This window comes from Sarcophilus harrisii, chromosome 5 (genome assembly GCF_902635505.1).
Source record: "Sarcophilus harrisii chromosome 5, mSarHar1.11, whole genome shotgun sequence".
NCBI lineage: Eukaryota > Metazoa > Chordata > Mammalia > Dasyuromorphia > Dasyuridae > Sarcophilus > Sarcophilus harrisii.
In genome coordinates, this window is record NC_045430.1 from 202,058,567 (window position 1) to 202,071,102 (window position 12,536).

The window sequence follows — 12,536 nt, forward strand, 5'->3', positions numbered from 1 at the left end:
CTCAGCACAGTAGCTGGCATATAATTGATACCTAATACATGTTTACTGAATCAATGGTTCTCCTCAGATTAGAACATTCCCATCTACTCTATTCCTCCTCTTTAACCATAGAAGTCTCAACAGGTTCTGGCTTGGATATTCTTTGTTTCTCTACTCCCATGGATTCACTTACTTTCTTTACGATGGCAATTCTCACATTTTATTTTGCTCCAAACTCTCTGCTGACCACTAATACCACTTCTCCAGTTGTCCAATACAAAACTCATTCTCTTTATCCCTAAACTTCTCACCAGCCCCTTCCCTCCCATCTTCTCAGTTACTGTAAGGACAACTCTATCCTTCTAGTCTCTCACACTCTCCAAGGGTCCTCAGACTTTTTAAATAGGGGGCCAGTTCACTGTCCCTCAGATTGTTGGGGGGCCGGACTATAGTTAAAACAAAAACTTTGTTTTGTGGGCCTTCATAGCCCTGGGTGAGGGGGATAAACGTCCTCAGCTGCTACATCTGGCCCGTGGGCATAGTTTGAGGACCCCTGCTCTAAACCCAGGTGTGCCTGTTAAACTCATTACCTCTGACCACCTATATCCAATCGGTTGTTCAACTCTGTTGCTATCTCTGCAGCATCACATGTACACCTTCCCTCCTTGGACGCTGTCATCCCTCTAGCTCAGGTTCTGATGACCCTATACCTGGATTACCCTGACATAATCTGAATATACTGAATACCACATACTGCTAAAATGGCCTGCCTCCCTTAAGTGTCTCTCCAACCCCAAACCATCTAACTATTCAGTCACAAGAGTGACTGGTTCAACCATGTTACTCTCGTCTACTCAATACATACTTTTGATTCCCTTTCACCTTCAGGATCAAATATAAAAGTCTTTGTTTGATATTCAAAAGTTTCCATAACCTTGCCTCTTTCTACTTGTTTAGTCTTTATACATTTACTCCGATACCTACTCTTCAATTCTGTGATACTGCCCTCTTGGGGGTCTAAGAACAATACACTCCATCCCATGACTCCAGGCATTTTCTCTGGCTATCTTCCACATATGGATATTCCCCCGCTCTCATTTTTGCCTTCTGACTTTGCTAGCTTCCTTTAAGTCTAAAATAAAATCTTTTTAAAAATTAATTCCAGTGTTTTCTCAGTTTTGATTAATTCCTATTTATCCTTTATATACAGTTTTGTATTATGTTTATGTCTTGTTTCCTCCCACTAAATTGTAAGATCCTTGAAGACAGGGGCTGTGTTTTGACTCTTTTTTTTGCATCTCCAGTGCTTATCACAATGCTGTCACTTAGTACATCACTAATTAATGGATGTATAAATTGAAAATCTATGCTTCCTACAATGTTATTTAGTACTTCTTCAGTAACAATCAATCCAAAAAACACTTCTTAGATATTTAGTATGTGCCAGCACTGTGATAAGTTAAATTTTGGAGATATAAAGCAAAACTTTGGGACAAGAGTCCCAGTCCTTAACTCTTGTTCTGTAATAGTGTAGCACTACTTATGTCCTTTAAGTTTGAATGAGAAAAAAACTGAGAATCATGCTATAAATGATATGGCTCTGGGATTTATGATTTGATGTCATTATTTTTTTGTAGTATCACATAGGTATTTAAATTTAATTACCTAAAAAAGGAGTACAAGGGGGCATCTAGGTGGTGCAGTAGATAGAACACTAGCCCTGAAGTCAGGAGGACCCGAGTTCAAATCTAGCTAACACTTCCTAGTTGTGTGCCTCTGAGCAAGTCACTTAACCACAATTGCTTCAGGGGGGAAAAATGAGTATAATAATTATTCATTTTTGGTAAGACATGATGTTTATAAAACATCTTGACATGTTTCTTGAAGATGCTACTGTGTTTGTTTCTCAGAAATATTTCAGTTTGGAAAAAATCAAAGAGTATCCCTAAAATACTTAGTATATGAGTACAAAAAATCCTTCCTTACAATGGTGGGGAGGTGGGGAGAGAGGATAGATGGTAAGTACCTCTGTTAAGTCAATTCAGAATACATAGACACAATGAAACATCTAAGGCAATCGGCCAAGGCAGGCAGTAGCAAATGGAAGAGCTTATGTTGTTTTAGGAGGGATACCAAGGTGGTCAATTTAGCAGGACTGCCGAATGTGGAAGAACTGGAAAGTGAGGCAGGAAAGAAAGACTGGGGCCAGGTTCTGAGGAATGTTAAAAGCTAAAAAGAAAAGTTTACACTTAGTACTAGAGGATAGGAAGAGGTTACAGGAATTTAAGAGGAGAAAGACATAGAACTGTGTCTAAGGAAAATTTTTAAATGATATATAAAAATGATATTCCCATTACATAGAAGATATTAATGGGGGTGTTATGTATATAGTTAATAATTATTAGATGCTTACTATGTGCCAGGTCCTATTGCTAATAAACACTGTATACAAAGAAAGACAACAACCACACAGAATAAAATAACCAAAATTAGCTGGCAATAAAAAATATTTTGGAAACCTTTAGAAATGATAGTGCTAATTCTATCAGTTATGTTAGCTCAATATATATCATCAGTAAGAATCACAATAAATCATAAATATTTTTCAACCATAAAAGAAGATTTTCCTATGTATATTTTTTACAATCTTGTAGAGAAGGTGGCTCGTCAGAAGCTTCCTATTCTACTGAAATCACAGGTCTCATCCATACTTTGGCTCCTCTCTTCCTTCAGGAGGCAATTGGATTATTGCCCAGGGTCACACAGCCAGAAAGTATTAAGTGTCTGAGGCCAGATTTGAACTCAGGTCCTCCTGACTTCAGGACTGGTGCTCTATCCACTACACCAAGTAGCTGCCCCTTGCACTTACTTTCTATAAATGTCATCCATAAAACAATCAAGTAGTTTAGTGGATGAATCTGTCATACATTGATTTGTAAAATCTATTGTAAAGTTAAAAGTTGTATATGTACATCTTCCCATAAAATTTTATTTATACTTCTGGGAAAATGATACCTTTACCTTAACTCTTCTTGGTTGTTGTGAGGTGGTGTTGGAAGTGAAGCAGGCACATCCACAGTCTTGGGACCCTGGGCCATAGCTCTGACCAGGAGGTCATCCTGTGGTTTGAAGGGCAGTGGAAACTGTTTAGGCCCAAGAGCTTTAGAAACTGAAAACATAAAAGCACAATAAACATTAAAATTGATAATTCATGTGTATGTGAAACTTGACAAAAATCAAGGCAGCTAAAGAAAACAATTCCCAGTGTGTATTTTTTCATGTGTTCAAGTAAAATATTATATATTTTATATTTTGGGTAATGACAATTTGACATTTATAAAAGCGTTAGGTTCATCATACCATCGTGGCCCACTAACATTCCAGCTCTGCCAGCAAGTTCCTCAGTGGTTGCAAAGCCATTTGCCATCTTTTGACAGGTCACAGGAGGAGGAGTAGGAGGGAGAGATGCCGGAGGTGTGGGAGGGTTACTCAAGTTATTCTGCTGGAGACCAAAAGATATAAAATAGATTTAACTTTAGATTTTTTTCAATACTGAAAACAAAACACAGTTAAACGAAGATGGAGACAATGACTTAGTGATTTTAGTAATTAGGATCTTCATTCCTAAATGGACACTTCAGTCTTAATTGGAAAATAACTCTTTTACTAAGCCTGAAATACATGTTTTTATGGAAAACATTTAGTTTCTTCTATAAGATGGATTCTCAGACATGATAACTTTCAGACAAAAACCAATTTGGAATTCTCAACCCAGGAATCTACTCATCAAACTGTCATAGAAACTCTTTGTCAAAGAAATTCTTTGCTGATCTAAAAGCCCTGATAAGAAACTAGGAATTAATTTTCATGAAACTGTAATCAGGATGCATTCTCTTGGATAACTCTGCAAATATTTTACAGCTATGTCATGAATGTGAACCCATATTTATGGGGACAAAAGTAAAAAGTCCAAAAAGAGCAATCTTTATCAAGGAGGGTTTTTTTTTTTTAAAACTTAGTTGAGATAAGGTTAAGAATATAAACACAAGAAGAAATAATTTAACATACAAAGTTGTCTGTTTGAACAAGGCAAAAATAGATGGGGGAAAAAAAATCCATACCTTGTAGATCAACTGAGAATAATAATCTGAGACCCCTTCAAGGGTGGCACTGCCAAAAGTTCCTAGAAGGCGATTTCCACTATTACATTGGCCACTGCCATAAGGAAGAAAGTGTGCAAAATTCACTCCAATTATTGGTTCCATTAGAGGAAGCAGAGAGAGCTGCTATTAAAAAAATGTAAAAGTGACACAGACGATAAATAGAAAGCAAACACTGTTACAGCATTAATTATCGTCTTTAAGCAAAATAGCAAGACTCAAAGAATTATGAAATTAAGGCAGAATATTTAAGGCCCTTTCCTCCTAAAACAAATCATCAACACACTGGATTATATTAATGAGGGAAAGTAAGGAATATTAATTTTATATGTTATAAAAACATGATATAAGTTCATCTTTTTTATTATAGCCAAAGCAGGTAATTAACGAGCAAATAAATTTGCTTTCTGCAAATTTCTGGGATTTATTGCTTCTCCCCCCCCAAATCAGGAATGAGGATATGCTGAGGAGTGGCACAATTGATGCTACATTAAATTCAATCAACATAATTGTAATAGTAGATAATAATAATCAATAGCTCTAGAACCAGGAAGACTTGAGTTTGAAGCTAGTTCAAATTTATCACACAACTCCTAGCTCAAGTAACAGTTGGGTGATAAATTTCTTATGCGCTATCTGTTTTCATCTGTAAAATGGGGATAATATTGGTATCTATCTCTCGGAATTGTTGTGAGAAATCAAATGACATATTATTAGTAAAGTGCTTTGTAAAACGGAAAGCTCTATATAAATTCTATTTTTTTTAAAATTTAAACAAACAAGAATGTAGTGTGCATGAAAAACTATTTTAGGCACTGGTGAAGATACAATGTTTAAAACATGTCTTTGATTTGACAATGATTTAAAAGTATAGGGAGAACCTACAGTAAACTCTGTGTGTAGAACAATCATTCAGTTCTATTTTCCTGGTTTCTCAAGACCAGAGGAAATGAATCATTTTACCTATAAGATTAAAGCTATTAACCTCTGTTTTAATGAAAACCCAATAATCACTGACTTCATCCATCTAAGCAGGAAAAATCAGGCTTTTATTTAGACCTTATCATTATTATTATATATTAGGCCTTCTATGAATAGGTCTACCAGAGGGTATAGCACTGGCATAATAGGTAGGGAAATGATCAATAATGAAGTTGGTATGCATATATAATAAACTTCAATGATTCTCTGTAGTCATTTTTCAATGAAGTTGAAAAAGAGAAAACTTCTCATTCTAACATCAAAAGCAAAGCAGTTGTGTTGATATCAAAACAAAAACTATATATATATATATATATATATATATATATATATATATATATATATATATATGTATGTATGTATGTATTTATTGTTTTCTCCCTAACCTCAATGAACTACCTCTAATAATTCACCTGTTTCACGTGGGCAAATGTGTCTGTGTTAGAATAAATGGATTGTTTTTCTTCTTCATCCTTTTTTCTTTTCTTAGATCGAGGTGCTCCCTTTTCTCCAGTCCTTTGAGTCCGTTTGCTCCGTTGCTTCTTGGTTTCATTAAGTACATCCGTTTTGGTTTGTAGGTTATTTCCACATCCAAGGCCACCTTGGATCCGATTTCCTGGAGTTGGCTAGCAGAAATATGAAAATCAAAGAAATAAGAATGGACTAATTCATGTATTTTGATATTTATTGCATGATATTTATTACTCCAACCCATGATTCAATTCATTTGGTGACATATGGTGATGAGGAAGATGGCCAGTAGCAACAAATAGATTTATTTGTTTCAAAGAAGCTATTCATATTTGGGGACACTGTCTTCAGTTCAATACACTAAAGGACAAAAGAAAAGAGAAAACAAGTACTTTTCAAATGAGATCAAAATGGAAAACAACTATTACCTTTTCAGAGTCTGACCATGCATTGTGCTACTGCTAACTAGGAAGGAAAACCACAAGGAAGATGATCAAGTATAGAAGTATTGTGGTCTATGGTCTGGGGGTTATGAAACCCAAGCCATCTTAAATCTACTTGGGGAAATCTTATTCCTCCCCGATAGTTCTGATATACAGGGTCAAAATTTGAGAATAAGGGCACCTAGGAAATACATTGGGCAGTTTGAAGAAGCTTTGAGTATTCCTTAGGCAACTAGAGTATTCCTTAATGAAAAGAAGAAAAACATACAACACCAATGTATTATATGTCTGACCATTCAAATTATAATACTTATAAACCCAGAGCCATACATATATCGGACAAACTTGAATTAAATCACATTAGATACTTCATGTAAACTTTGCTTCTCCTTTTCATTACTTTGTGGCTAAGTATTAAAAAGAATTTCTTTTTTGAGGAAAAAACTTAATTTCTTTTTTTGAATCCAGATGCTTCTCCTTTCTCAAGCTAGGGATTTGAAAAACTATCCAAAGAGACTTGGATAAAAAGTCTTGAACATTCCAGTTATGTGTGGAAAAGTATATAATGCTTAATAACAACTGTTAATGAATTCAAAGGGCACTTGCAGATTAAGTATGTGAAAATTAATTCAGTGAAAAAGTAGTATTTGGTACTTGCAAGACAAAAATTAAGTAATACCTTTAAAAGTACTTTTGTTAACTATAAACTTACTTAAATGCTTGCTGTTATTACAGAGATAAGAAAATTAAGGATCAGCCCTAAAGAAACTTTAAAAGTAGAAGCTAAGAGTACATACTTAGAAATGGGTCATCATTTTTGTAGGCCAAAGATTTCTGAGCAAAATATACTACCCATGAAGAAAATCTAATGAAGTAGTAAAGCTAAAACATCTTTAGTTTATTCTGAAGGCTAAAAAACAGCAGGTTTAATAATCTGGATTTTTGGGTCAGTATTAAGAGAAATAGGAATATCTAACCTTAGTTAATTACAGCCAAAATCAATGAGTTAAATTATTAAAGCTGGCTCCTTGATTGTGTGATGAGGAAAAAACACCAGTATTAATGAGGATTTGGGAATGGGAGTAGCATAACACACTACAGCACTATCCATCTATTTAACAGAAATGTTAACCATAATAAACCATAAGTTAATTTCATTTGGATATTTTAAAGATTTGTGATTTTGGTAATGTGGCTATTCCTTTCACCAAGGCAGATAATAACTTCTTTGTGCTTTTAAAATAAATTTAATAAAGGGTCTTCTTGAATAATTGTGGTCAAACAAAACAAAACAAAATCTAGAAGTTAACTTACTAGAAACTAAATCTGGCTAGGATACTCCTTAGCAAAAACCATACACTCTACTATTGATATCAACAATTCGGTTCTGCATTTCATTATAAAATTGCCCACTAAAAGTCTATAGTAAATAAAAACACTACTCTTGGTAGTGATGGGGTACGTGCAGATAAAACATGCAAGGCGAAGCATATTGTCACTTTTTGTGAGGTATTCTATAGAGTTTTAAGAAAATGAATTATAATTCATTAGTTGTATATTTTGAAATTCAGCTTAATTTATAATAAACTAACTAGATTTCTTAATGTATCAGTAGCTAGAATGCTGTAAAATTGATATTTATGTCATCTATGAGGTGAGAAACAAATGACCTAAAATATGTATAAAAAAACCTCTTTACATTTAAAGTATTCACATAAATATCAGCTATTATTAAGAATTTAACTGTTAAATAGTATCAACTTTTAAAAACAATTACTACATGAAGCAAAACTGTCACATAGGTTCACAGATTCGCCCCCCCCCCCAGTTACCAAGATAATAATAATCCTTTTTCTTCTCTTTACCAACAATTGAATATTTCCCCTTAATACTAAACGATTCAGATATTCCCAAATAGACACCTCCAGGAATTTATCTCCAACTCTTAGATGAATCTTTTAGTATTACTGCGCAACTTCTACTTTTCTAAAATCGAGCTTTTTTTTACTACACCTCTTCTATTCACCATTTCTCCAATGGAACAATCATTTCATCCATTCTCCTCTAACAGAATACCAAAGTGTTACTCTGCCCTTACATTCATTTCTCAGTTACCTCTCTGTTCTCTCTTGCATCCAGTTCCTAGTTACTCTAGTCTAAATACTTTAGACTAAAGTCTAAAGTCAGGTCTTTTGGTCATTCAACTGAACTACAAGAATACCTTACTAAACGGGTTTGGCCAACTATTATTCTGTGTTGCCCTGAATCAATCATTCATCCTACCGGCATTTCTCCTTATGCACAGAGTGGATCTTTTCAATTACTACATTACTTCAACAGCTGTGTGTTGCCAAATACATAAAATCCAAATACTTTAGCCTGGCATTTATGGTTTTCTAAAAATATTGTACCACTCTACCTTAAAAGCCTCTTTTCACAAGACTCCCTTCCAAAATTTACATTCTAGCTAAACTTAATTATATGTTCCTTTTGCATGCTCTAAACCTTCTCATTTTCCTGCTTTTGTTCACAAACTGCTTGTGGTAGGCAAAGCCAAGATGGCAGAGAAAAGACAGGAAGGGGAATACAGCCTAAAAAGAAATGGCAGCAATCATAATTTCAGACAAATCAAGAGCAAACCTGGATCTACTTGTAAGAGATAAGTAGTGAAACTATATTATTGCTAAAAGGCAATGAAATAATATCAATAATTAGACAAATATGGTATCGATAATTAAATCTGGAAGAGGCAAAACGGAGAAAAAATCTATAGATCCAATTTTCCTACTGAATATTAACGCAGAAATTTTAATTAAAATACTAGCATGGAAATTGCAGCAATGTCACCAAGATCATACACTGGGATTAAGTGGAATTTATGCCAGAAATGCAGGGAGACCTGGTTTAATATTAGGAAAACTGTCAGCATTACTAACCATATAAATAAAAAAACTAATAGAAAGCATATGATTATTTCAATAGATGATGAAAAAGCTTTTTTTAAACTAAATTCAGAACTCATTTCAAATAAACACAAGAGAGCATAGGGATGAATAGCACTTTCCTTAAATGATAATATCTAACTAAAACCATAAAAAAAAAAAAAATTATGTATAATGGGAATAAGCTAGAAGCCTTCCTAGTAAGATCAGGAATAAAACAAGGATGCCCATTATTACCATTATTATTTAATATTATACTAGAAGTGTTATCTATAGCAATTAGAAAAAGAAACTGAATCAAAATAGGTAAGGAAGAAACAAATCAATCTTTGTGAATGATATGAACTATCACGTAAGCTGAAGAGAATGCTAGAGAATCAAATAAAAAAAAAAATGCTGAAATAATTAACAATTTTAGCAAAGTATCAGGAAAACGCCCCCCCAAAAAATAACTGGCATTTCATAGATTCAAATAAAGCCCAAGCGGCAAGAGATGGAAAGAGAAATTCCATTTAAAAGAATTGTAGACAATCTACCAAAACAACCCCAAGAACTATGAACACTTTTCACACAAATCAAATCAATTCTAAACTGAAAAATATCAATTGCCCATGGGTAGGCCAAGCCAATATAATAAAAATAGCATTCTACTTAAGTTAATTTACATATCCAGTGGCATGCCAAACTACCAAAGAATTATTTTATAGATCTAGGGAAAAAAATTATTTTGGAAAAACAAAAGGTCAAGAATAGCAACAGAATTAATGGGGAAAAAAAGAATCCAAAAGTAGGTGGCCGACTTGTACCAGATCTCAAACTATATGATATAGTGGTAATTATCAAAACAATCCTATACTGGCTAAGAAAAATAGTGTAATAAGTCAGTGGAATAGATTAAGTGCCCATAGTAGTCTAGCATTTAGTAAACCCAAACATCTCGACTTCTGGGAAGTTTCTTTGACAAAACTGTTGGAAAAACTATATGGCAGAAATTAGGTATAAACCAACATCTCACACTCTCTATGAAGACATGGTCAAAAGAGGTAGATGATTTAGATACCATAAGCAAATTAGGAGAGCAAGGAATAGTTTATTTAACAGATCTATGGAAATGGGAATAATTAATATCCAAAAAAATAGGGAGAATTACAAGATATAAAATGGATAATTTCAATTATATTAAATTTCAGGAAATTTTCCACAAAGAAAAAAAGAATGCAACCAAGATTAGAAGGAAAGCAGAAAAGTAGAAAACAGTTTTTTACAGCCAGTTTACAGTTTTCCTTACATAAAGGCCTCATTTCTCAAATATACAGAGAATTGAATCAAATTTATAATACAAATCATTCCCCAACTAATAAATGGTCAAAGGATATGAATGGGCAGTTTTCAGATGCTCTATAGAAATATTTTTAAAAAAATCACTATCCCACACTAAAACATTATTGATTAGAGAAATGTTAAATACACTTGAGATATCATTTCACACCTATGAGAAATGATAGGAATGAGGAAAAAATGTACCTATCATCAATAAACTGCCGGTGGAGTAGGGGACTATTTCAATTGTGTTGGAGAATGATAAGGTACTAGACCAAAAGAGATATAAAAGTGTCTATACCCTTTGATCCATATATAGAAAACCTATATAGCAGCTGTTTTTGTTGTGGCAAAGAACTGGAAACCGAGGGAATGGCTGAACAATCTATGGCATGTTACTGTGATAGAGTGCTTATATGCTACTATAGGAAAAGATGAGGAAGTTGGTTTCAGAAAATCATGGCAAGACCTATATAAACTAATGAAAAGTAAAGTGGGAAGAATGGGGAGATCTATAGATAGCACCTGTAAGAATCAACAGATATTGATATAGATAGATATAAAGTTATAGCTATAGTTACAGCAATGAAGTAATGATATAACAATGATCAATCATTAAAGATTTGATACCTCTAATGCAATAATCGAAAACTATTCCAAATGATTCAAGCTGAAAAAAATGCTCTCTCTCTCTCTGAAAAATATGGCTAATATGGAAATATTTTACATGACTTCATATGTAAATTGATATATTATTTGCCTTCTCAGTGGGTATGGGAGGGGGGTGGAGGATAGGACAGAATCCGGCCCTCAAAATTTTAAAAAGAATAGAATACGGGGCAGCTAGGTAGATGCAGTGGACAGAACACCAATCCTGAAGTCAGGAGGACCCAAGTTCAAATCTGGTCTCAGACACTTAATACTCCTAGCTGTGTGACTCTGTGCAAGTCATTCACCCCAATTGCCTTAGCAAAATAATAATAATAATAATAATAATAATATCTAAAAAAGAAAAAAACAAAGAAAGGAAAAGAATACTAATAAAAAATAAATTGGAAACTAATTTTTTAAAACACTGTGACAAAACAAAGAATACATATTCACTAGTGCTGGAATTATGAATTGGTCCAATTATTCTATGAAGCAATTTGTAACTGTGCAGATAAAGTGACTATAAAATTTGTATAGTCCCTGACACACAGAGATCCTGGATGCTAGGCATATATTCTCCAAAGAAGTCAAAGAAAGCTTCCATATATGCCACAATATTCATAATGATAGAGTTTACAATAGCAAAAAACTCAAAGCACTATTGATATATGTATAAGGAATACATGAGAATATTGCTATGCTGCAAAAAGCAACAAATATGATAAAATATAGAAAAAGCATTTCAAGAGTTCTATGAACTAATATAAAATGAAGTAAGCAGAATCAGGAAAAATTAAATAAACAAGATGAACAATTTAAACTGAATGTTGACAAATTATCCTACCAAACCGTGGTCCCAAAGAAGTAGTATTAGAAAGATGACATCTTCTCTTCGAAGAGGTGGAGAAATCAAAAATATCAAATATAAATGTGAATGACAATAGATAATGCTATACTTTAGTGCTTCCTTCACCATAATAATAGAATACCAGATATTTAAAAGAAAGAGTAAAAGTATTAAATCCAGTACATATGAAATTAACTCATAGTAAAAAAAGAAAAATATAAGAACTTCTGCCACAATGCTATTATTTCAAAACCCAGAGGAAAACTATAAAATTATACCTAAAGAAGAAAAATAGAGTATTATTATTCATTTGAAAAGAACCTTAATATTTAAATTAAGGAATAAATCTTAAATAAGCTAAGCCAAAATACATTTCTAATGCCATTGGTCACAACAGAGATTTTGGCAATAAATAAATCCTAACATCAACATAACCATGATTGCATCACTTAAATGAAAAAAGATTTTTGTTAGTATCCCTTGATGAATATTCATTAAGAAAATTTAATTAACTTTAATCAAATAATTTGTTAAATACATCTTCTAGGCAAGGATTAAAGGAAGGATATAAAAGTGAACAAGACAACTAACATTAAAATCAGCAGATGTAATAACCATCTAAGGTGTATTGAATAACTATTATGTAACACTGTGAGGGATACAAAAACAGAGTAAGCTATTGTCCTGTTTCTGGAAAAGCTTTTGCTCTAATCAACGAATAAATATAAAGTCATATAAAACA

The 12,536-nt window shown here is 33.2% G+C and overlaps 1 protein-coding gene across 15 annotated transcripts in view; it reads right to left on the bottom strand.

The window, feature by feature from the left end:
• KMT2C (lysine methyltransferase 2C) overlaps positions 1-12,536 on the bottom strand; it is a 242,261-nt gene that overhangs the window by 25,701 nt on the left and 204,024 nt on the right. For 12 of the 15 annotated variants that reach the window (XM_031939470.1, XM_031939483.1, XM_031939481.1 and 9 more), the window contains 4 exons: positions 5,534-5,746; positions 4,101-4,265; positions 3,340-3,481; positions 3,001-3,148 (listed from right to left, as the gene is read on the bottom strand). In XM_031939470.1, the coding sequence (XP_031795330.1) occupies positions 3,001-3,148; positions 3,340-3,481; positions 4,101-4,265; positions 5,534-5,746 (668 nt within the window). The remainder of the gene's footprint in view (positions 1-3,000; positions 3,149-3,339; positions 3,482-4,100; positions 4,266-5,533; positions 5,747-12,536) is intronic. The other 3 variants (XM_031939476.1, XM_031939474.1, XM_031939473.1) reach the window with 3 other exon arrangements.